General features: G+C 42.2%; 1 protein-coding gene across 4 annotated transcripts in view; it reads right to left on the bottom strand.

The window, feature by feature from the left end:
- The window catches only part of IGSF21 (immunoglobin superfamily member 21), a 497,506-nt gene that overhangs the window by 234,978 nt on the left and 237,276 nt on the right, over nucleotides 1-25,252 (bottom strand). The window contains exon 1 of one of the 4 annotated variants that reach the window (XM_075190713.1): nucleotides 16,528-16,618. The exons of the other annotated variants lie outside the window; for them this stretch is intronic. Within the exon in view, the coding sequence (XP_075046814.1) occupies nucleotides 16,528-16,603 (76 nt within the window). The 5' untranslated portion in view covers nucleotides 16,604-16,618. Of the gene's footprint in view, nucleotides 1-16,527; nucleotides 16,619-25,252 lie in introns of those variants that run through there. 4 annotated transcript variants of the gene reach the window in all.

The raw sequence follows: 25,252 nt of genomic DNA, 5'->3' as shown, positions 1-25,252 counted from the left end.
GGAATATTCCGCACTGTGGCACAAGTTCCTGGGTTATTCCCAAGCTCTCTGTGGCCCTCTCCATCCTATCTGGTGTCCGTGGAATGGAGAGCGTGAGCTCTTGGTATCAAACCTTAACGCCCCAGTCTGTATATAAACCAAGCATTAATCACCCGCTGTCTCAAAGTACAATACAGAAGCAAGCGGAAAATCTCAGCTACATCTTACAGATCAGCTCCCAAAAGACATTTCCATCATATGCAGAGTGCAGTGATTTTTATATAGAATGCAGTGATCTCTTCATGTAAATTAAACAAAGTATGGAACAAGGACGGTGTCGGGGGATTTGTATATTTATTAAAAAAAGACCTGTACATCAGCATGCGCAGGACCTGCACGCTGGTGGAAGCAATGTGGATTATATAGGTCATCAAGCTTACAAATCTAACTCAAATCTCCTTTATATGGTTCGGAACTAGAAGAACTAAAATCTACATTTTTTTTTACATGCAAATAATATTAATATGCAGGCAAATAGAAATATAAGTATCTTTATATAGCCCTGCCTGTTAATTAGCTGGCGGCTGATGTTTTTATTAGTGTAACAGACACACTTGGAAATCTACACAGAAAATAACGTGAAGAAAGGCAATAATTAAACACAGCCCACAGCGTTTATCTTACATATAACTGTATAATATACATCCTCGGAACAAGGTCCCAACGGGAGACAAACACACTATTTATAGACAAGGGATAAACTGATATATAATTAACATCATGTAATGAAACAGAGAGAAGGAGACGTAGATGTTAGACCGACACGGGAAAGGCTGATACTTCCCTGTACCTAAAGAACTCTTTACTCAATCACCCAAGCCAGAGGTATAAGAATTACAGGGGTGCAGCAGCTATGGTGCTTGTAGGTTAGAGGGGCTCAGCAATGCTGGGTTTCCCCCACCCACATCAAACACACCATAGAAAGTAATTGCACTTTAGAGAGGTTTATCCTGAAAGATGAGCCGCTGATCCAAATATCAAATTTTCTCCAAGTGACACTCCTATATTACAATCCCTGCCTTGGTTGCTACTTTGTGCTTTATTTTACACATAGAAGAATCAGATATTCCACAATTAACAGAGAGAACGGCAGGATGACCTTGTAAACTCCGTCCAGAATGTCCACTAGTCATCGACTGATCCAATTAACAATGTTGCACAGTGTTTATTTCAGGCCGTCTAGATATAAACAAGAGAAAATCAGAGATTTCACATTTATGTCCTATGGGCTGAGCTGCTGAGGGCATTTATGACTTTGTAGACTGATTGCTGATATTATCACTACTGTAACTAAGTATCCTTCAAAATAAGTTATTCCCGGCCAGTGTTGTGACATTTCTGTGCCAGTGAATTTAAGGTGCAATGTGGAAAATTCAAATAATATTATGTGTTTAAAATAAACTCATTTCTTCATGATTATGATTTGTTTATTGCAGTACTGAAACAATGTCACAATATGTAAAAGGTTGGGAACCTTGGTTCTAGACCCTTAGACCGCGTCCAAACCCAGTAGTGAGTAATGTCCCATATCAATGCTACCTCTTATACAAGGGATTCTACACAAACTGTGAGTGACCTGACAACTGGCTGTGGACTTGCTCAAACCTTTCGGATTCCATTATAATATACAGTTTCCCCTCCTCAGTACTTGCCATGAGCTCCCTATACGGGTATTTTGCACATTAGTGCCGTATAATTGCATGGTGTGACTGAGCAGATGACAATTTGTACAAGAATTTCTTAAGAATTATTCAAAAACAAATTGTACTCTATTCAACATTGTAAATTAATAGGTTACAATCAAAGTTTTCTTTGATGAAATGTTTGAACACAATTAAACATTGTTTTCAATGATCTATGAACGAAACGCAGAACAAGGTGGTCGTAACGCTGCAACGTTTCTGTGTATCCAGCGTAAATGTTGCAACAATGTCCTTGCTCGCCTATAACGCTTGTTCCAGGGGGCAGATCAGGGGCAGTGGGTAAACATGGTGTAAGAGAAAGAAATACACTTTTACACCAAAACAATATGTAACCCTATCTCTAAACCTGAAGGACATGTCACGGAGGATTGGGCAGCGAATTATACCGGCAATGAATTAAATACACCACCGGCAGTGGGCACCATCAATACCACTAGTGGATGTAAGTAATGGGTTATAATTTCTGCTTCTAATCGCCCAGTGTATATAATTGTGGAATCCCAGGTAGGATCTCTGGAAACTGATCACCGCTTTGTACAGTAAAATGAACACATCTGTTGCGGAACCTGACAATGTAGAATGAAACAATGTTACCAGTATAGAACGGAAGTATTATAAAGACATCTACAGCTACACATTATACATACACTGGCCCCAGCTGTCCTTTCTCCCACCGTGAATGTAAACCTGGACGTACCAAGATGAAGACAGGACTGGGGGCGGACTCCCCGATACTTCTAGACAATGATTGCTGGAATCTGATTGGTTACTATGGGCAACACATCCACTTTTCCTTTTTAGAAGGGTTGAAAAATCTACCCCGCAGCTCATTAATATCATAAACTTACCCTGGTGTCAGAAATATGGGGTCAGCCAATAATATAGCTGCATCCACTGTGAGTGCATTTAAACATTGAATAAATGAAGAAATATAGACTGAAGCCTTTGCATTACCAGGCAAAGTATTATTGCTGAAATAAAATCAGTTCAACATGTTACATATTGGCAGATAGAGAAACAAGAGCATGAGCAGTGATATCAACTGAAGTTTAAAATGACACGATCGCCTTTCTAAACAGAAAATAAATAAGCCAGCGCTCTGATCCCATACTGTCCGGGATACCAGCTGATAAAATTATAAATGCCCTATGTGAATACCAACAAAAACATTAGGAATCCTCTTACACAAGCACCTAGGCTCCAAACAATGAAATAGTTACAATCAAATACTCACTCACCTCTCATGTACGGAGTGACACATAACAGAAGTCTGCTTTATATACCACACCCAAACAGCATTAACCAGTCGCCTTCAAACCCAGTCCTCAGGGTTAGGGTTATATCCCCCTATTGGCGCATGTCTTCCAGATCCTGCTGGAGAACAGCTGTATTCATTACTGACTGATACAATGTAACAGAGCCACAGGTGGTGTAATCATTACTGACTGATACAATGTAACAGATCCACAGGTGGTATAATTATGTCACCTGGAAAACCTGCACTATTAGGGCTCCCTGAACACCGTGTGAGAGTCTTGTGACTTCAGTAATATGGGTGGGACCATGACACCTCCCGTTCTGTCAGGGCACCAGGCTGTCTTGTAAAAAGGGTCCCACTGCCAGCAAAAATTGACTTTACTGCACTGGGGAAGCCTATTCTGCAAGTATGACTGTGGTAATATTTAATTTTGTTATTTTATTAGTGCAACTAAAATCCCAAATCTCAGTTCCAAAGTGCATGTCCCAAATAAATAAATAGTAAATATATTAATCGGTCTACAGATAGAAAGGCATTTTGATAGTGACAAAAATGACAAGAAACGGGGTGTCACGCCGATTCAATTTATCCTAAAATATGGACGACATCAAACCAAGAAAACCCAGGTCAAACGCCACAAAATAAATACCTTCTGAATACTTGTTGTGCAGCGTTTCCATGCAGAACAAGCTCATCCAGTACATTTCAATGGGATATAATCAAACAGCTCTTTCTGCTGACCTAGAGATAATCAAAGCTTCTTGTGAGAATTATCTAAAATTAAACGAGCAGCCACGTCCTAAGGGCAAAAATCTCACACCCTCTCCAGTCTAATGACGAGGACTGCTGCCTGATCTATCGGACGGATGGGCCATTTCCCTAGGGACAATCCACAGTCTCCTCCGCGATGTTCACAGGACTAAGAGCAGGATAAATATTCCAGCCGAGTTAAGTGTTGCGACGTATAATTTAATTTGGCAGCACACTCATAGATTTGACACTTCAAAAAATGACTGTGGTCCTTTTTCACACACATGAAATTATTCCTCTGCTAATTAATAATCCGGCCGCTCGAAGGACAAATGGATGCAAATCCAAACTCATTAATATTTAATTGGGAATGAAAGACTTTGCTCCTTCATGCACATAAACATTCGTGTAAGAGAAGGCCTCCGAGGACGTGAAATATCCCCTCACAGTAAATGAGAGGAGCTGCTAGTTAGCTGTAGAGGGCTTATAAATAGCAGCGAGACCTTGATTAGACACAGTGCCGCGATCCTAGAGATGATGCCTGGAGATTGGACACTACAGGAGAGACATCCGAAGAGGTAACAAGGATTTAAGCATGAACCATGCATAAATGTCGCCCTGGGGGTACGGAACTAAGAACGGCGCAATGTATAAAGGTTTGCTTACAGAATTTACACATTAAAAAGGTCCTAAACTCAGAATGCCCAACTACAGATCTATATTACTAGAGGTGAGACACTACATACAGAGGTAGTATAGAAAAATGGAAACACCTGGGTAAATGCGGAACACCAAGCATATTGAAAGCATTGCCTTCCACACAGGTGGGGGTCATGCATTATTAAACAAGTTACATCAGAGTATGGCCAGGACCATGTACAGCACAGAATGATGGACTGCCCTATTTACCTATATGTATGGCTGCACAAGGAGACCTCAGTAACATTTAACGAGGGGCGGTTTTTGGGGCGTATTTTGCAGGAGATCAAGTGACCAAGACAGGTTTACTTCTGTAATGTTTGATGAGCAACATTGTCTACGATGCCGTCAGCCTGGGAACACATCATCAGCAAGGACAACAGCAGCAGAAGGTCATATGTCAGGATCGTGATATCCGTCCATTAATTCAAAGTTCAAGACAACAATAGATCTATTCACTGCACATTTCATCCTGTGGCGCAGGCAGTCAGCTTCATCAAAAAGGACAAAAACTCTGGGATAAACCTCTCATTACAGATGGCGATGCCTATTTGCGAGTCCAGTGGTAAAAACAGAACAAGCAGATGTATTGCCTTTCACCAAACCTAGGAGTGCCCGTGTGGTGCCAGCCTAAAGAACGTGCCCACTGTGATCTAGGTGGGAGTCGACCTTGTTTAATGGATGATCCGTCTCTCCCCAAAGCATCATAGTGCAATATCCCCCTGCCGTGAATTGTAAATGATTCTTCAGACCATAGATCCAAGAATGTATTGATGAACTTGGCACAGGCTCCCCAGTATCAGGATTGGAAATAGAGACTGTTGATATAACACCCGTCATTGGTAGAGCAAATCGACCTTGAGCTGTAGAACAGGGTTGGATATAGTGGGAATCCTAAAGAAGGGCGGGTGAGACAGTCACAACGACGGTGTATCACAACCCGCAAGCATGTGACAGCCGGACACCACACCTTTGTACAGTGCTACAGCAGCTGGGCCCTCTGCTATTGGCGGCTGGTAACGTCAATGACCCCCACTGCTGCTTTGTGATTGGCTGCAGTATGCAAATATCATGTTAACACTGTGACCAAACAATTAGGCACCTGTAATTAAAAACCAGCTTGTTGTACGGAGAGCTGGGTACTTTGGAGCAGTTAATCATGCACCTCATGCATCAATTATTAAGATAAATGAGGAAGATTCCTTATAGCACGCATTAATTACTACATCTGCGCGATATGCTCCGTGGCACCCAAGCACACGCTTCAACAGCCTTTAGTAGGGGAATCAGCGGTCAGCTGCTCCGGCGAGAGGCTGCAGAGCAGCTGGAAACAGGATTGTAGTGTTTATTGTAACACGCAGAGCCCGGCTATCTACTGGCGTTACACATGTATGTACATATCTGACTATCCAAAAATGCCAGCACTGCTCTGCTCCGGCAGTGCAGGAAGTCCTACACTAAGGGCACAACTGGGACCAGGTAGATAACCAGATTAGATCAATTATAAAATGTATTTGTTTGTGGGAACATTAAATGTAGAATGAAGAGTTTCTAATTGAACCAGATTGTTCGTCAGATTTTCCTAGGCACATTTATAAGTTTCTCTGGAGTTTTATTTAGCACTTTTTTTAACCATATTTAACAAGGGAAAGATAGAAAGTATTATTTTAGCTCCAAGTCTGTGAAACATGGCAGCATGCAGTAAGAAACTTTTAAATGATAGAGTGAAAAAAAAAAAAAAGAGTTTTAATCGAGAGAAAGAATATTACGAACATCAAAAGAAGTTTTTATATTAAAGTTCTCCTGAAGTAAAGCACACCTGTTCCAGACTCTCCTGGTAATTGTGTGTTTTATACACCTCAATAAGGCCTCTCCTGCAGCTGTGCTATATAAAATATGGAATTATATAATACAACTGCTTAGATGTGATAATGAAAATGATTGCACTTTTCTCTTGCTGCTACTAATGATTTTCCGATCTATTCATTAAATGCTAATTACATGACTAGTAAGCAGAAGTTTTGCAAAAATACCTCAGGTGCTAAATATCGAGCAACGATCTCAGTCACAGCAATTTATTTTGTAAAAAAAAATCAAAAAATAAATCAAGGGAGCTATTCAATTCCCAACCCCCAAAAAAAGAAATTTTCAGTTTCACCCAATTGAATTCCTCCTTTCCTCAATGAATGTCACTCCATGTACGTCTGCTGCTGAATATATGTGAAATATACGGGAAGATGACATTCCCCTTAGTGCTCGGTAGTGTGTGTCACAGAATGACACTGACAGAGCCTGGGTCTGCAGTACAGGACATCTTCTAACACATCACAGAGGTTTGGTGTATTTTAAACCGTTTGGTTGTATATAAGTAACTGTCCAGAGAGGAGAAAATTCAATAGTGTACCAGTCCTCATACCTCTCACCATTTAGAATCATGAAATCATGACAAAATAAACTCCTCCCACAAATGCGCAAATCTGGACAAACTCCACCCACTTTGGATTAAGTCCCACCCTTTTGCAGCCCACGAATCGGGATGTCCCACCAAAATCCGGACACTTCCAACTCCCTAATTATAACGTACAATTATTAACACAAATACTATTAAGAAAACTTTGTTATCCCTCAGCTCCTCTCCCTCTATGTGACATAAATGCCTTCAATAGTCTTTAAAATTAGCTGTTAGTGAGAGATAAAGTTTCTGATGCTGAGCCCATGTGATCATTCAGAGCCAATGCAGTGAAAGCTGGCAACTTGGTGATGTCACAGGATGTGTCTCAGGAGCGCAGTGAGCATGCTCCTGCCAGTACATGGGCCGGTCACTTATTAACACTCATGAATATTTATAGCTGCCCAGGAGCTGGATAACTCATGCTGACATGTAAGAAAGAAATAATGAAGCTATAACACCCAGTATCGGTAACATGTAGCATACTTCCCAACATTTAGGGCGGAACTCAACTGCAAGTGATGTGTCGCCCGGGCATCGCCACAAGTCTGCTTTCAATCCACATAGCTGATACTATGCAGGTTTCTATGTGTATGGAACAAGAAAATATACAAAATATTACAACAAGCATATAACACCCAACATTTAGAACAGACCAGCCCAACATGTGGCTCTCCAGGTGTTGTGAAACTACAAGTCCCACCATGCCCTGACAATTATTCACTGGCTATCTACTGGAAAAGCCTACTGGGGCTTGTAGTTTCACACTTGGAGAGCCACAGGTTGACCAAGCCTGATTTAGAATCACAAAATCGGGGCAAAACAAGTCACGCCCCCATTCTGCTTAAATTCCGCCCACAAATGTGCAAACTTTTCATACAAACTCCACCCACTGATTGTTAAGCCCCACCCCTTGTGTAGCCCGCGAATAGGGATGTCCCAAATTCTACACTATACTACAAAAGGACAAAGTCAAGCCATTCTCAAAGATTCACCTACAGCAAGCGAGAAAATCCAGGTCTCCCGGGATGAGGGTCTCAAAGACGTGATTTGCTGTGAATCGCGTCATTTTGGCCCTGCCCCCTGCGCAGCTAATACACCACTGCCGCACTTGTCACATGACCGCCACTCCTGGGTCTCACACAGGGAGAATGTCTAAAGTCAGAAAGTATAGAGAAATTGCCACTGTACGAGCAGTGTTCACCAGGCACGTCTCTGCCCGCTTCCCTCTCTGCTGAATTTACGGTCAAACACTTTCATAATATTGAGAGAGAAAAGGGTCATTTTGGAAAAAGTCAGAGAGAAGGTTTTATTGATGGCGAAATGGGCTTTAAATGCGTCTCTCAGTGTCAGTGAAAAGTTACGTTGTTCTAACAGACACTTTTATAGAAGATGAACTGTCCTCTGAGTGCAGAATTATAATGTCAATATTAATCCATTCTGGAGTGGCATTTTCAGATTTTAGTAGCCGCTGTTAATATTGGGATCGGTATTGAGCATATTGTTTAACAGAATGGAAACCTTTGTTCTTTTCAATACAAAGCATAATACATAAGAGAATGGATTTGATTTAAAATGTGTTTTACACTGTTTTCGCACTCCCAATATTTTCGGGTGCCCCCTCCAGCAATTAGTATAAACCAATGAACCCTCCAAGTGAGCGCCTCTTCAGAATTTGGATTTTATCCGTGACACATACATTAAACATAAGTGCTTTCCCAGGAACCTTTGCAGTACGTGTTAACATCTCCCCGCAGCAAGATAGAGAGCAAAGGCAATTTTGCGCAATCATTCTGAAGCATCTTGCAATTAATTTTTCACACTGGCTGTGCAGCAATTAAATGAAGTTTAAAGCTAGGACACAGGATTTTTTTTGTTTTGTTCTTTTTCATATGAGAAAAAAGTAAAAATGTGGCTACTTAAAAGAAAATATATCTACACATGATTTATACGGGGACGGTATTATACCACAAATAAGTTTGTTGAAGCCAAAGTAGATCACGATTTGTCATTATAAAGAGGAATCAATGCGGAAAAACACCAATCAGAAGAGTCTGCTTATACTGGGGGACATTTAGGGAAACTGCCATCTACATTACTGATTAAAACCTGTGGCAGTCACACATTTCATCCTTTAAACAGTGTTACAAATAGCAATAATGTGAAGTGTATTAATATTTAGCATCTTTAATATTCTTAGTTCTTGCAATCATATAAAAAATTTCAGCAAACTGTAAAAATGATTGATTGATGTATTGTGTAGTACATCATTTGGTTACGTTGTGCTACTTTTGCCATTTCTGTGTATAGGAGGACTAGTCATTGTATACACAGACTTTATGGAAGGCAATTTCAGCAATGTCATATTATTACCCATACAAACTACAAACAGATTACATTCAGTGACACAGCTAACAATCTAGGGAGGGATATTCTGGACACAAAGTAAAGGGGGATGTGAGGAAGCAGCAGGTGGGATTGTGGGAGCAGTTATTTTGGGGGGAGAATAAATAGTGATTATGGGGGAGAGGGAGGGGGGTCTTCGGCGAGCACTTACAGAAGGTCCCGGAGAGTGTGACGGTGCAGGGTAGAGGGGTCCAGAGGCTGAGAGAGGCCTTGCTGCCCTGTATGGGATGAGGATAGGAGAGCACAAGACATAACGTCACTGGGTGAGTAGAGAGTGCGCCTGGCAGAGTGTTTATGGTGGACGGGAGTGTGGGGAGATTTGTAGGTGAGGGTCAGCACACTGGATATGAATCTGGAAGTTATGAGAAGTCAATTCCTGTACACGCTGCAATTTAGATGGCCAAATAGACCTAACTGACTGCAAATTGTAGTATGTAGGGGTTCTAAAAAGCCACTGAACCCAATCTACATGTGATGATCCTCTCTAACCACCGTGTATGTGGTCACTGACCGATCTTGTATTGGTGCCCTGTGAGACCCAATCGTCAGCAGCGATAGGGCTGGATTATTGAGATTTGGTCATAGATGTGTATCACCAAATCTGGCCTCTCCGTGGTCAGGCAGAAAGGTCATAGTGCTCTGTAATGGGCAGCTTAGGGACTGGCAGAAAATACATTTTGATTAATTGAAGGAAGACAGAGGGAAGGAGATTGCAATAATGAAGGTGGGAATTTATACGGATGTAGATCAGTTGGTCCCTTGTGTGAGAAAGAGATGTATTTCAAGTGGTCGGATAGGACTCAGACAGCCAGCTTGGAAAGTAGGGAGCACCAATCCCACCAAATATGAAAGGGAAAAAAAAAAAAAAAAGAAGAGGGATTCGTCAACGTACCGAAAACTATGCACTTTTCTCTATTAAATTATGATGCAATTTCCAATTCTATTTCTACACAATTTAACTTAAAGATTGTGTCTCAACATAGCGCTTTTTCTATACTGACAGCTGTATATATCAAAGTGACCACGTGTCTGCTGTAACGGGTCTCAGACACATATTACAAGCTGACCAGAATGGAAATAATATGCCAGAATGGAGTTATAAATGACTGTATCCTGGCTTCATACTCACTTCTATGCAAAATGTCAACCTGTCAAAGTCTCCCAGCTCTGAAAAACTGACCCAGCTGAATCACTAGCAGTGCTGAGGTTGCAGCCGCTGAGGCCTCTAATAAATAAGTTATCAGGCTGACAACGCCTCCCCCTCCCCCTCCCGGGGTCTGTGAGCGCTCCAACCCGGGTTACTATAGAACTGACTGTATTCTACACAATCTCCTGCAGGTTCATATTAACATTGTGCTGTGGATGTATTTATATTGCTGATAGTTTGGGACAGTAACATCTGCTTTACATTTCGGTCCAGTCTTCTCGCCCATCTGTGCTAACGACACCTGACTGGCACATGTCAGCGCCAGCCAGAGAAGCAGGGGCACAAGCTGTACACGGCCCTGGCTCTCCTGAGCTGTGCGCAGAGAATAATTAGCTGCTCTTTAATTATTAATGGGCAGCGATAAACCACAGTGGAGGAGAGAGGTTACGTCGCTGAGCAGAGATTATAATGGCATCCTCCCCAGTGGCACAGGATGGCACAGGACTGTAAAATGCCAGGATGGCAAAGGAATACAGATGAGTCCATACACTTAACCATTGTTCCACCAGCAGGAAGACGGATCTGCCTATCGAGCCGTTCCACAGGCATGCCTGTCTTATTAAACTGTGACTGGCATATCATCTCTGCCAGGATGCCAGCTACGGCACAGTGCTGCAACCCATATATCGGCTACATCCCTTTTTAATACCAGTCACAAATACAACCAAATTTATTGCATAGCAACTTTTTAGTAACATGTAAGAGGAAGGAAACATCTACTGACATGCACAGTTGTCGGCAGTGACGGTTACATGACTATTAGTAACTAATCTCAGATGTTTTCAAACATATCACAATAAAACTATATTGCTGAGGAATTTTCAGAATCATGTATGTACTAACCTGTAATAATTATACAACCTTTGTTTAAATCTTGTGAGAGACGTATTGGGAACCTGGTTGACGGTATCTACATTTGCCCTACATTTTGGTCATATGTGTTTTATAGCTCCAGGGAATTTTAGGCAATGGATATCTGTCTTTCTATTTTATTCAGCTCAACAACTAAGAGCTGGTTTGCAGGGTCCCTGGAGTGAATAGAGGAGTGTGGGGCGGGCCCTCCATTCCTTTAGGCCAGATCTAGTAACAGTCTGATTAACACACTGCAGCTTGGACGGAGAAAAAAGGGTGGACATTCTTCTAGTTGGGTTTCACCGTCTGGGAAAATGCAAGGAATGTAAACCGCTGTGAAAGACCTCTGATCTGCAAGTTGGAAAAACTTGCTTATTGTGATTGTTAGTTAATATGGGTTAGCTTCAAGTTCTAACCCTCCTTAGTAAAGTAAGAAACTCTAAATGGTTTTTTTAGAGTTAGACAGGAGTAGGGTTTAATTCTGTTATTTTAATAACCTGCACAATAAAACCAGCTGCTGGTTATTTGCACCCTATATCCTGGACTGTGTCTACATTAATGACTGCTTGTTGAAATATGTTACGGTCTACCCCAGGAGAAGGCTTTCCCATTACTGAAGTCTCATCGCAGTGTATAATAATCATACTCTGATACCTTACAAATAGTTACATATGCAGGGAAAGTGCAAGATTTTGACAGGGGATTCCAATGTTGCCATTCACTACAATATTTGTATTCTCTGCATACACACACTCTTCAAATATTACACACACTACACACTGCCAACCTTATGTCTACCTTCTGCTGCGGGAAAGCCTACAAATCACACTGCTCTGCAAAGCTGAGCCAAGTTAGTGTTTGTACAGCACTACAAAAGAGCCATGTTATAGATTGTAATCAGTGCATCTGGTCCACAATGGGGACTCCAAGCACCTGTAATCCTCCTGGTCTTGCCTATGATAATGGGGGCTGGCTGGAGAGTCACCAAAGACAGGTTGCTGTGCCATGTATATCCTCTGAAGCTCTCCACAGAGCCATGAAATTTGCAATGAAAATAACGAATTCTTGGAACAAATGGCGAGTCTGATTGGTGTACAGAACATCTGTGCCTGGCACAACGTATTGCAGAGAACTTCAACACAGACTGTTTCTCTTACATTAGAGCTCATCAGTGTTGAATAGAATGTCCTGCTTATCAAAAAATTACACTATTATATGTATCTTTTTGAAATCTCAAGTGTATCAAAATAAATAAATTTAATATGACCTAAACCTTCATTATATCATTTGAATAGCAAACTCATAAATATAATAATTTCATCCACTCACCACCCAATACCGGATGTTGCGTTCAATGATCATTTGGTGGATCATTTACCATGAGCATTCAGCAACATCATATTTTCCAAAATACCTCTAATTTATAATCCTTTCAGACCATGATAAGTATTAAAGATTTTATTTTAATATACTTAACATCCATGGGGCTTACTTAAGCCTAAGCGAAACAGCCAATGCGCAATGCAGAACCCTCCTTAGTGGTTAAGTCCGCCTCGATTTGCGCAGGTGCAGAGGAACAGATGTTTGTACCAGCCAATGGGTTGAAATGGGTGGGGTAAGGGGTGCTCCTTACAATGGGTGGAGTTGGGTGGGGTAAGGGGTGCTCCATACAATAAGTGGAGTTGGGTGGGGGTAAGGGGTGCTCCTAACAATAGGTGGAGTTGAGTGTGGTAAGGGTGCTACTAACAATGTACGGAGTTGGTGCATCGGTTTGCCTGGTTTTACAGAGCCAATTTAACAACATGATTTCATTTTACTGAGCGAGATTTTTTAAATGATATATAAGGGTGAAAAGGGCATAGTTTTAGGGATGTACAGCAATTTCAGCACCACAAAAGATTAGCAGGCCAGAGGAGAGTGGGTCTTGCCTTATACTTCTATAGGGAGCACTAATGCGCTTTGACCAATGTAAGAACGTAACAAGACAAACACAAAATTGCCACATACAATGAAGACAGCCCTGATGTCCCCTCACTCTCCTAATGATAAAGGTCGTTGTAAAGCGATCGGACTCAGCTGGACTTTGATGAAACACTCTTCTGACTTCTCTGTCTCCCTCCCTATGTCTAGGCAATGGAAGAGTCTCCAAGTAGCAAAGTGTAGACATGACCCTCAAACAAAGATATTTTATGCTGTGCATCCAAAGAGTTTCTCAAATGAGGGTCCAAGTATGATCATCCATTGGAGAAAAGATAATTTCTCCATCACATCTCAAACACCTACAACCAACGTCAAAATGTGCCAGGCTACTGCTGCTGAATCCTGCAGCTTCTCCAGGGTTCAGTCGTAGCAGATCTTCTCTGTAGGTCATAGACACTGTGACCATGTGCGATGCTGCCTGTAGCACAGATTGTGACACCATACACTCATTGTGTGACATCACTTCTGTGTAACTCATTAATCAGCTGAACAGGTAATTAGTTGATTAGATATATATCTGGAGTCACAAGGCCTGTTGCGCATTTTCCCACGGAAAACGGAATGTTAAACACTGAGAAAAAGATCATTACCGGCAGCTAAAATTGACATTTTTGCTCCTGTATTGTTACTTAAATACAAATACACTTTAACTTCTCAGTATGACTTTTCTCTATTATATACTAAGTAAAAACCAGTAACAACTAAATTCTATAACCAGGCATTGCAGAGACTCTTGATATAAAGGCATGTTCACCTTCAACCCTTCCGAAGGTTTACTTAGAGTTGGCCCCAGGTAAACGTCTGTTCTCATACATGTGAGAAGGGTTTCAGATACAGGAGAGCTTGGCAGAGGAATACATTTGAAGACAATAATAAATATCTCAGAGAAATAGGTGGCCGTGGGCTTTCAGATTATCATGTTCACATTGGATTGCTGCCAAAATGTTACTTATGGGGCTTTTCCACTTTAAATAAGACTTGTACTTAACTCCCTTCCCAACAATAATACAATTTATTCTATTTATCAGTGCTCCGACACTCACGTTTACCCAGGACTAGAACCCAGTGAAAATGTAAAAAGCATTTCGAAGGCACTAAGCATGTTCGTGGTACATAAGTGCGGGTTCTAAATTGGTGGCTTGGGTTCCTTGTTTGAGGTTCAACTTTTCTATTTTAAAAACTTTTTAAAGAATGTCTAACTAATCAAATATAATTAGACTGATCGCACAAAAATCCAGATTCACGCTACGTATGGGACAAAAAAACTGCAGTAAAGAAAGGCAACAGGTTATATGAAGTGGAGATAAAAATGAAATACAATAAAGCTTCCCTGTAACGGGCTCATACTGTGAAGTTTCCACCTACACATACCCGGAACACATGATGAAGTCTACCATAAGCATTGCTCCTCATTTAGAATTAAGTTGCAGTTTCCCTTCTACAGGAGCTGTGTGCCCTTTGCAGAGTGTGAGAGGTCAGTTACCAGTCTGCTATGACTGTACCATGACGGATACAGTAATATACAGCATTCCAGAACACCTCCTATAAATCTGCAGCATCACAAATAACCAGAAGCGTGAAGACAAATAGACCTGTTCTGGTCCCAGGAGAAGCCTGTTCAGCAGATTTAACAAGCAGCACAAAGCATAAACGCCAGCATAAGGCTATTTGACAGCTTTTTGCTATTTGACAAAGGGTTAAAAGTCCGAGACATTTTCTTTGGCCTCAACCCCATCACTAGAGCTCACGAATGTCCCCATAAACCGCTATTGGGACAGAGCACTATCTATTATGCTGGCAAAAGCTTTGCTTTCAGACGCAAAGTAACGCTTCCAAATAGACCCCTTAATTTGTCGACAAGCAGCAATATGTACACAGATACCGCTACATTCTCAGCAGATAACACTATCACAAATAAGCATTGATACATGTGTGATTATCAACCCCATGTTCCCAGTTTACGGTGGATACAGATGTCAAGCCGCTGACTTCCAAGATCACAGAGATGAACTATGCCAGCTACCTGCCCCCGAATCGGAGGATGACAATGTGAGGGACGGGATAGTCTTTGCCTACTCATCCATGAATGGGGACCACTCCGCTTTCTCTATGTCGGCTCCTCATAATTATTCTTTTGGCTTTGATTATGTTTCATAGTTAATAAGCGTCTTCCTTCCACAATAGCACCTCATTACCCTCCTGTTTCTCCAGGACAAACCATGTTACAACGCAAGGGGTGCAAAGGAGTTTAATATTTTGCACACTAGCTAAATACTGGCAGTTTTTTTCCTGTAGCATACAGATACTTTATGAATTTCAGTGTAAAAATAAAGCTATTAGATTTATTTTTTAAATTTTGATCTAGGACCCGCCCTAACCCTCTATAAATGTGTCATCGCATTTTAAAATTACCTCCCCCTTCAATGCAAAATGGTTTTGCCAAGGTGCAAAGTTACTCCTTTTTTATTCTTATTTTCCTTTCCTTAATGAATCAGGCCCATCATGTCTGCGGTGGATGCTACGCAAGAGTAATAAGATTCAACATCGAGATTACTCTCCAATATATTTCCGTTGACATACTTACTGCTCCTTGTAAAGGTCTTCAAACCCATTTAAATGTTCCCTTTTAAAAACAGTATGCAAGTGTTCATGTCTGGCAGGCACACGGTTTTCCATTAAAACCCGCGTGTCACTGAGGCCTCATACCCGCCGGCGCCAATTGTACCTGAATTGTACTGTACCTGAAGTTTCAACAGAGGTGCAATTAAAGAAAATGAGTCTGCAATTGAAAACTATTATTTCAAAGTTCTCTGTACACACTTGCGGCGATACTCACATGTAGGAGCATTGCATTAGTGTTGCACTTTTCTGAACACCCCCCTGATCCATTCACTTGCGTTTTGCCGCAACTGAGGTCATCTGGGAAGCTTAGGAGACCTCCGGAACGAAAACAAAAATTAAATTCATCTGCACACGCATTTGCTTTTACCTACATCTGTTGTTGCAACAAACCTTAAGGAGTTTGCGACAGCTTCCGAACAGATGGAGAAATTCTGCATCCAGAAATATTAATGTAAAACGAGCCCAAGGGCTCATCCAATGAGTTTCTAATGCACGTGCTACTTAATTCTTGATAACAGCGTTACATGTAAAAAACATTATTGTTAATGGAGCTCAAACGCACCTATGCACTGAAGAACAGAAGCTCTGTGTTGTTGCATGCTGCAGTTTTCACCTGTCCTCACGCGTTTTACATTCATACAACTGAATTAAGTCCTGTTCAACACATGAAAACAATGCAAGCATCAGTAATTGTATTGTGTCGCTGTACCTTACGCATTTAGGAGCCAAAAACTTCAAAAAAACAGACACTAAACATAAAAGAAAGCAACTTCCAAAGAGCACCCCAAAAGGTGACATCCATCCCCCCTGCCCTCCGAGGTAGAATCCCTGTGACCATTCAGCTCATCTGTCTGATTCAGTGTAGGATGGGTGATATGTATATGGTGGGGGAAAGGTAAAACTAGCTAAATGTACAGGCGACAATGAACAAAGGGTAGCTTAGCAACAAAAGAAACCCAGATAGATTTCTGTGGGGCTGTTACAAGACTGTAATATACCACCATCTCTATTGATGGTAAGGCGTATATGAGAAGTCAGAAAAACACTTTGGATGACTAATTCTAAAAAGAAACAAAAAACAAAATTTATACCTCAAATAACAGACAGGGACCATGGATGACTATTTCTTGCTCAGCTGCCCCCTTTCAACCCTGACAATGACATGGATCTATCCCCATAACACAGCAGTGAAAAACACCCCTCTCCAGTGACTGGAGGCCATGGAGCCACCGCGTCCCGTGACTGGAGGCCATGGAGCCACCGCGTCCCGTGACCGGCGGCCATGGAGCCACCGCGTCCCGTGACCGGCGGCCATGGAGCCACCGCGTCCAGTGACCGGCGGCCATGGAGCCACCGCGTCCAGTGACCGGCGGCCATGGAGCCACCGCGTCCAGTGACCGGCGGCCATGGAGCCACCGCGTCCAGTGACCGGCGGCCATGGAGCCACCGCGTCCAGTGACCGGCGGCCATGGAGCCACCGCGTCCAGTGACCGGCGGCCATGGAGCCACCGCGTCCAGTGAGCGGCGGCCATGGAGCCACCGCGTCCAGTGAGCGGCGGCCATGGAGCCACCGCGTCCAGTGAGCGGCGGCCATGCAGCCACCGCGTCCAGTGACCGGCGGCCATGCAGCCACCGCGTCCAGTGACCGGCGGCCATGGAGCCACCGCGTCCAGTGACCGGCGGCCATGGAGCCACCGCGTCCAGTGACCGGCGGCCATGGAGCCACCGCGTCCAGTGACCGGCGGCCATGGAGCCACCGCGTCCAGTGACCGGCTCCCATGGAGCCACCGCGTCCAGTGACCGGCGGCCATGGAGCCACCGCGTCCAGTGACCGGCGCCCATGGAGCCACCTCGTCCAGTGACCGGCGGCCATGCAGCCACCGCGTCCAGTGACCGGCGGCCATGGAGCCACCGCGTCCAGTGACCGGCGGCCATGGAGCCACCGCGTCCAGTGACCGGCGGCCATGGAGCCACCTCGTCCAGTGACCGGCGGCCATGGAGCAGTCTCACATTACCATCACATCTAAGATAAGTCTTAGAAAATTCATTTTAATTCCTACTAAATAAAGAGCTTTCCTCTTCTAAGACAAAAAAATATAACCATCCCCGGCTGCTTGCTTTATTCGCATACACAATTTATTCAAGTGTGATAATTTGACGCCGGTTTTTTAATTAATGTCATCGTGTAATTCCAGCTGTAAGACATATTTGAATATTATCAGATGTTAAAAAAAGATCGCACACCCTCTTTTTGCTAATCAACAATAATTAACATAAAGCAGGTACACAATTACTCACTGCTGCAAGTCACAGCAGGGGCCCAAAGTCTCTTTACAATTCCTAATAACTGCACAGACGTAAGCTGGATCACCAATCTGGTTCCAGTTTGGCCATAAAACAAGTCATATGCGGCCGAGATATCTATGACTCAAATAATAATTTATCCAGGCTAAATATCACTCTGCAAATCATTAGCCCAATCCTGTGATCCACACAAGGGTCCGACTGCCTTGTAGTAAGGCTGCAGCAAAGAAGTGGTCAGATTTTATTCTGTATATCTGGTGAATGTGCTTCCCATAGTGCATCACTTCTTAATAAAGCTTTCATCACCACATGCAGACACGATAGAGGCATCAAAACAAGATCACGATAGGGGCATCAAACATAGTTTCCACTTATTATGACCGGAACAGAACAATACTGTAGGTATGATATTTCCTTGGAAGCAGTAAATACAAACTAGAGAACAGATATTTTGTACTTACTGTTGTATTGTTCTGCCCAAATGGAGCATGGTTTGGATGAGTCAATTTACTTATTAAACCACCAGAATATCTGCTAAATAGGTCACCTCCCTCTTATCTGGATACGATGAAATTGGCCACAGAGACAGATAAAAAGCAAATAGTGTGATGCGTTCCATTCCTAACTACTGTGCATTTAACCCACCACACTAGACTCTGCTGAGTCCAAATCATTCAGCCTTTCCCTCTTCCTAAGTTAACTTATAGCAAATGGGCAATCTCGCTAATCGCGTTTACCTAAAAATTACTGGAATTAGTTATTTACAATAATAAATCAAATCATTTTCCTCACCTCTAACTCCAACCTGGACCTTCTTCAATCTGACTTTCACCCAACATACTCCAGAGAAACCGCACCTACAAAAGTAACTAACAACCTCCTCAAAGGTAAATCAGAAAGAGTTAATCTTCCCCGCTACCCCTGCTGGGTCTCTCTTTGGCATTTCACTCTGTTGCTCACCACCTACTCCCACAAATGTACCTTTGCCTTGGGGCCCACAATACTGCCCTCTGCTAATGCCCATCAAACTCATCCAAATGATCATTTGTGGTTTCCTTCAATAAAACCTAGTTCTCACCACCCCTCTCTCTGTTGGATGGGTGCTCGGACCAGTGTGTCTATTTATATCACGTCTCTTTGATATCGAATACCTACATATGGGATCCAGGATTAGTTTAATGCAGATGATCCCAAGAATTAACCCTCCACCCCTAAACACCTCCACTCTCTCTGTGTAAGCCTACATCAGAAACATTCACTCAGCCGTTTGTTGATGGAAGTCTCAAAGGCATTTGAATTCATTACATTTCCTCCATCATTTCCAATCCCTCTGACGGATAACTCATTAACAGTCAATGTTCCATCATTCTACATAATTCCCATGTTTGTGGTCTCTGCGTTATCTTCAACGCTGCTCTTCATTCATTGCTCACATTCAGACAGACAATTTCCAAGTCCAAGTAACATCACTAAAATCCGTCCCTTCCTCTCTCAGTAAGCAACCAAAATCCTGGTCCATTCACTCAACATTTCTCGTTATTATTTAATTTTATTATTATTTTCAACTATTGAAACCTCCTTCTTACTGGCCTTCCCGTCTCACTTTTCTGACATTCAATCCATACAGAATGCTGCGGTGAGCCTCATCTTCCTCTCCGGTTGCTCCTTAACCGCTACTCCTCTGCGTAAATCCCTTATTGGCTTCCTATCCGTTTCAGAATTCAGTTGAAGCTCCTTACCCTAACTTACAAAGTCTTTACCAACATTCTCCTCTTTATATCTCTGACCTCCGCCTCAATTCACCTCATTACCTCCTCACATGCTCGTCTCCAAGACTTCTGTCGTGCTGCCTCCATTCTTTGGAATTTCCTACCCTGCCTGACTTGACTCTCCCCAACCTTCAGTCCTTCAAACACTCGCTCAAAACTCAGATTTTCAAACTCGCCTATCCAACATCTCCTAACCATTCTATCCACCACCTTCTCTTCCTTGTCTTTCATTTCCATCTTCTCCCAGATGGTCCTTGTCACACATTGCACCAGCTACACCTGCATTATGGTCACTGTTCCCACCTGTTTCCCTTTTCCTGCATTCACTTGCTGGGCCAAACTAAGCATTCACACACCTGGTTTGCTCAATACTTCCTGCATCCTCTTAATTGACTAATTGCCTGTCAGCTCTGTCAATTTAAAGCACCTGCTTCTCTACCAAGTTGCCAGATCTTCAGGTCTACTCTCCTGTTCCCTGGCTCCTGTTTGCTACCTGTTCTCTGAAGTCTCCAGCACATCTATCAGATCATTCAGATCATCACAGCCTCAGTGACTACTCCACTGTCCTGTGGTAACGCTCTGCAGATTATTGCTACCTGTCCCCTGAGTCTCCAGCAGCACATCTACCCAGAGATCATCGCTACCAGTCTCCAGTATAACCTGCATACTCGCCTGTTGTCCCTTACTCTCAGCACATTGGCTCTACCGTCGCCCTGGGAAACTGCCTCTTACTCTTTCAGTCATTGAGCTACTTCTTATCCATGGTATCTTCAGTTACTATCTTGGTTCTCAATACATAATCGCTTATCACCCCCTGAGGGCCGCGACCTGCGGTCTGGGAGCAGTTAACTCCAAACTCCCTTGCAGTAGTCCGTGGCGAACACCTCCCTTGCGCCTCTCCGGAGGTAATATCATGTGAGCTGGCTGTACGGGTAGTCCTCTGATCCTAACTCAGTGACCGTCCTACTGTCTCTTCACCACTCCTCCCTCTAAAATGTAAGCTCTCGCGGCAGGGTCCTCTCTACCTAATGTCCCATGTATGTCTACTGTCTGACTCCCTCGTACGTCATTTTGCTGCACTCACACTCATCTGTGCTACTTTTATGTATTACCTCATCTATTTGTTACTTGCTTCTGTATCCGGTGCTACGGAATCTGTTGTGCCTTATAAATAAGATAATAATAATGATAGTAATAATAATAATAAATGCTGCTTCCACCTGTATGATATCTCCAAAATATGCAAAATGCCTCCAAGATCATGCAATGTCCCGCAGAGACTGTTGCAACCCTAAAATAACTATAGTAGTAACATTAATAATAATAATAAATGTGTCAATGGGGAAGGAATACAATGAGTACAAAGAAAAAAAAAGCCTACAGACTTTGGTGTTTGGTAAAAGTTTGTGAACTGAAACCAGTAAATAAACCTTTATTTAACACTGAAAAAAATTTAAACTTATTTATCTTCAATTTCATTGAGGAAGGACTCTGCTTATACAGTAAGAATGGAACCACATATTCCAAGCACAATCCCAGCAAACAGTCCGCACAAGGATGGCTGCCTGCAGGATACTACATTTGTAGCTGCCATATTCTAATGCTTTCCTCAACAGTGGTTCCATGTGTTCGAGACTTCCCTGACTTTTATGCTTTGTTTCATTGGTATCTGTGGTCTTTCCAGATCCTGAAGCTTAAAAGGCAGGTAGACAGATTTATCCGATTCATCGAGCCTGCTCCATTCCCTCTCAGTTACTTTCCTGGTTCAAGATATAGATAAACCTATGTTTATGCCAGTCATATCTCCATTATATTACTGTATTATTATATTACAGATTACTAGCAGCCAGGTAATCCTCCAAATTCAACCCTTATCTTAGAACACATTATTTCTGTACATTAATACTTTTACAATTGACAATATCTTACATGTCTGGACTTTACTGCAGCAGACAGACATTGAGCATCAAAGTGGATCCTATCACTGGCAATCACTCACAGCTCTCTCAAAATACATCTTACCATAGTAACCAACTGGAAAGTATTGATACACTGTAGAATGGGGTGAACACCACTATTTTACCTTTCAATAGGGCCATAACAACCAACTTGTCAACACAGAAAACTGATCAGAATTTGCTCTTTACACTCTGCCACATATTTCCATGGAAGTCTGAATTACAACCCCGATCATTGGCTTTAAAACAGAACCTGTCACCAGCTTCAACATTGGCTCATTTTTGTTTATTACACAGTGACTTGCAGGCCTCTACGCCCCTGTTCTCCCAGGAGAGGGAATGCAATAAAACACAATAGCACGCTGACAGCTTGACTAAGAAGCCGAGCTGAGCTATCAGTATATGCTATGCTCTCTCTGGGGCTAGCTTCCTCTATACGTCGCCGCCGGCCCAGGACCGAGCATAGTGCATATAGAGCGTTGTATTAAGGGCTTGCTTTCCTTATCACATTGTGCACAAAACAAGAGCACAGTCTATGAAAGCTGTAAGGATGAATAGATGCCCTTTTGTAGATGTGGGTGTAAATTAACATCATACATGTAATATTACTGTTATCCTTCTCATCTCAGCAGCTATTTACTTTTGTTTTTCATTCCACCATTTATTAAAACTTCTGCCCCTAATTTCGACCTTATTACTCGGTCATTTATACTTCTCATTTTCATCCACATGATCAAACACCCTACGACTAATTCCCATTAACTTATCCCATAAAAGGGCCCTTTGTCTGCTCTCTGTGATTCCCGCGTCTGGCTGAATAATAAGCACTCTCAATAATACATAAAACACACATCCGTCTTATGAAAGGCTTCACTCTCCTTACATAATTCTCCCCAACTTCTCAATCTGACCAGGGGTCACTTCATACAAGACGAGTACATCTTGTTAGCACCTCTACTCCAAGCCCCCTCCCAATTTAAACAAGAGGCAAAACACCACTCTTATAATGAGCTATAATCTTCAAAGATCGTTCTCGAGTGCCTTTAGCAAAGTCTCCATTCAAGAGAAATCTATTTGAAATGTAGTTTGGAAGACAGTTGAAGGAGACGTAACTTGTCTTTTATACAAAGAGCCTACCTAGACCCTGTTATAAGAAGGACCCTAGTGTAATAGACCCTCAATGAGCAGAATGTAGATACAGAAAATATTCATTTGAAAATATTGTCGTTTAAATGATTATTAACCTTACGTATAGTGCTGACACATTTTGCATACTGTTTAGTTATTCACATCAGCACACTCTATATACACACAGAAAGGAAATGTAGCATTGGGCTTAAAAATACCATTCCATTCCAAGAGAGCCTGTATCCTCAGCTTTACATAAGGAAAGACGGCCCTGTTACATCGCAAGGTGAGTAGTTAAGACTTGTAAACTATCCTTGTTAGAAGAAACTAAGTTACAATAAAGTACAAATAAAGTGAAGTACAGTTGGCACCGCAAGAGGAGCAGTAAATGCACCTTTGCTAGATATTATAAATGTCAACAAATTACTTCAACTAAAGTAATGGATCTTCATTTTCAGACTTTTTATTTCATACAATGAGAGTTTCTATATTCAGACAGAAAACATTATTGTTACATACGATGAATTCAAAAATGACCTTCATACATTAACTGTTTATTGGGCACCAGTTTACATAAATGTCCCTTGTAATTTTCACCATGTACACCCAGGTCAATTGTTCAGAACTATATAAGTTCATCAAGCCTCCTGTTCAGGTCTTGTATACAATGCCATCAATGTGCGCATCTTATACACAATCATTCCACATAATATGGGAATTGGCGGTATGATAAAAGTGATGCAAATTCAGGAATGCTTTACGGTTTAAACTATTTTTCTACGTTAATGTCACACATTTCTATATTAACGTCACACTAGTATCATTTGATAAATTATCCTTGAAATACTTCCACCCGTCTGCTGCTGGGGTAATTCCTGCACTTCCACCATTAACAGAATGATCAATATAGACAAACTCTTTGTCTTTTGTTATATTGATTATATTGGACATTGAAATCAGTACATTCTGGCAGAGCCGTAGCTAGAAATGTTAGCACCTGGGGCAAGAAGTGCAATTCCCCACTAAACCTTTAATTTTAACCAAATGAATGTAAAATGTTCATTGCCTGCATCCCCTTTCACATGAACGCCCTGGGAGGCTGCCCATTTAGCATATCCTTGCATTCTGATATTGTCGGTCGCTGAATGCAGATAATTAGCTCTTAACGGCAGTTGGTGGACAGAAATCTTAATCTGAGCTGTATTAAAAGTAACACAAAAAGTAATTATGTTTTAATGTGTCTCCTACTAATCAGATTATTTGGTATGCTTAGATCACGTTGAAAAGGTTCAAAGGACGACCCTCTCCTGGCGACATTTTACCAGGTCAGGTCCTGGGATTAGTTGAAAGTAGGATGTGTCTGAGCACAGCTGATGACATGAGCTGATCCAAAGAGCTGAAAACACAAGAGATCTGCAAATGTCAAGTCATGGATGTGGTCAAGGAGCAGGAACCAGGATAACAGTCACAACAGGCCAAAGTTATCAATGGAGGATTCTGGCAAGAGTTTATAAAGTGATGGACACTGCACAATTATCTGGTGATGCGTCTATGTCAGTTGCCAACATAGTGTTTCAAAACCTTCTGCGTGGGCATGCCGAGGCGCACGTACACCTGATTGGCTGTACAGACAGCCACTGGGGTACGCATGACTGAGACGAATCAGCGCCTACGCCATCTTAAGGAACCTCCAGGACTTTCATGCACAAGCCAAGCATAAACAAATTCTCGGGTCTAACTACATATGTCACCCATACAAGTTGACAAATATAAAAGTGTTTATATAGAAGGATGCTGCAGTCATCCTCTCCTCAGCTGAACACAGCTGATAACAGAGACCTATAGCCTGTACTTTGCTACACAATGTAGAACCTCAAATTCTGTCAAGGAAAGGGAATTTTCAGATATCTATCAATGCTATTAATAGCTCCTTTATGTAAGACAATTTGTGTTTTAGAGGATATTTAATTGGTTGCATGGCTAAACCATAACGAAGACAGACCAACAGAATCTTGAGGCATGAGGAGCCAATATTCCTGCCAGCCCACTCAGGAACACAGTCATCTGAAAACACTCAGGAACACAGTCATCTGGAAACACTCAGGAACACAGTCATCCGGGAGCGCTC

This window comes from Mixophyes fleayi, chromosome 11, assembly GCF_038048845.1.
Source record: "Mixophyes fleayi isolate aMixFle1 chromosome 11, aMixFle1.hap1, whole genome shotgun sequence".
Classification (NCBI taxonomy): Eukaryota; Metazoa; Chordata; class Amphibia; order Anura; family Limnodynastidae; genus Mixophyes; species Mixophyes fleayi.
Note: the sequence above shows the minus strand (reverse complement) of the source record. Positions and strands in the feature narration are given on the sequence as shown.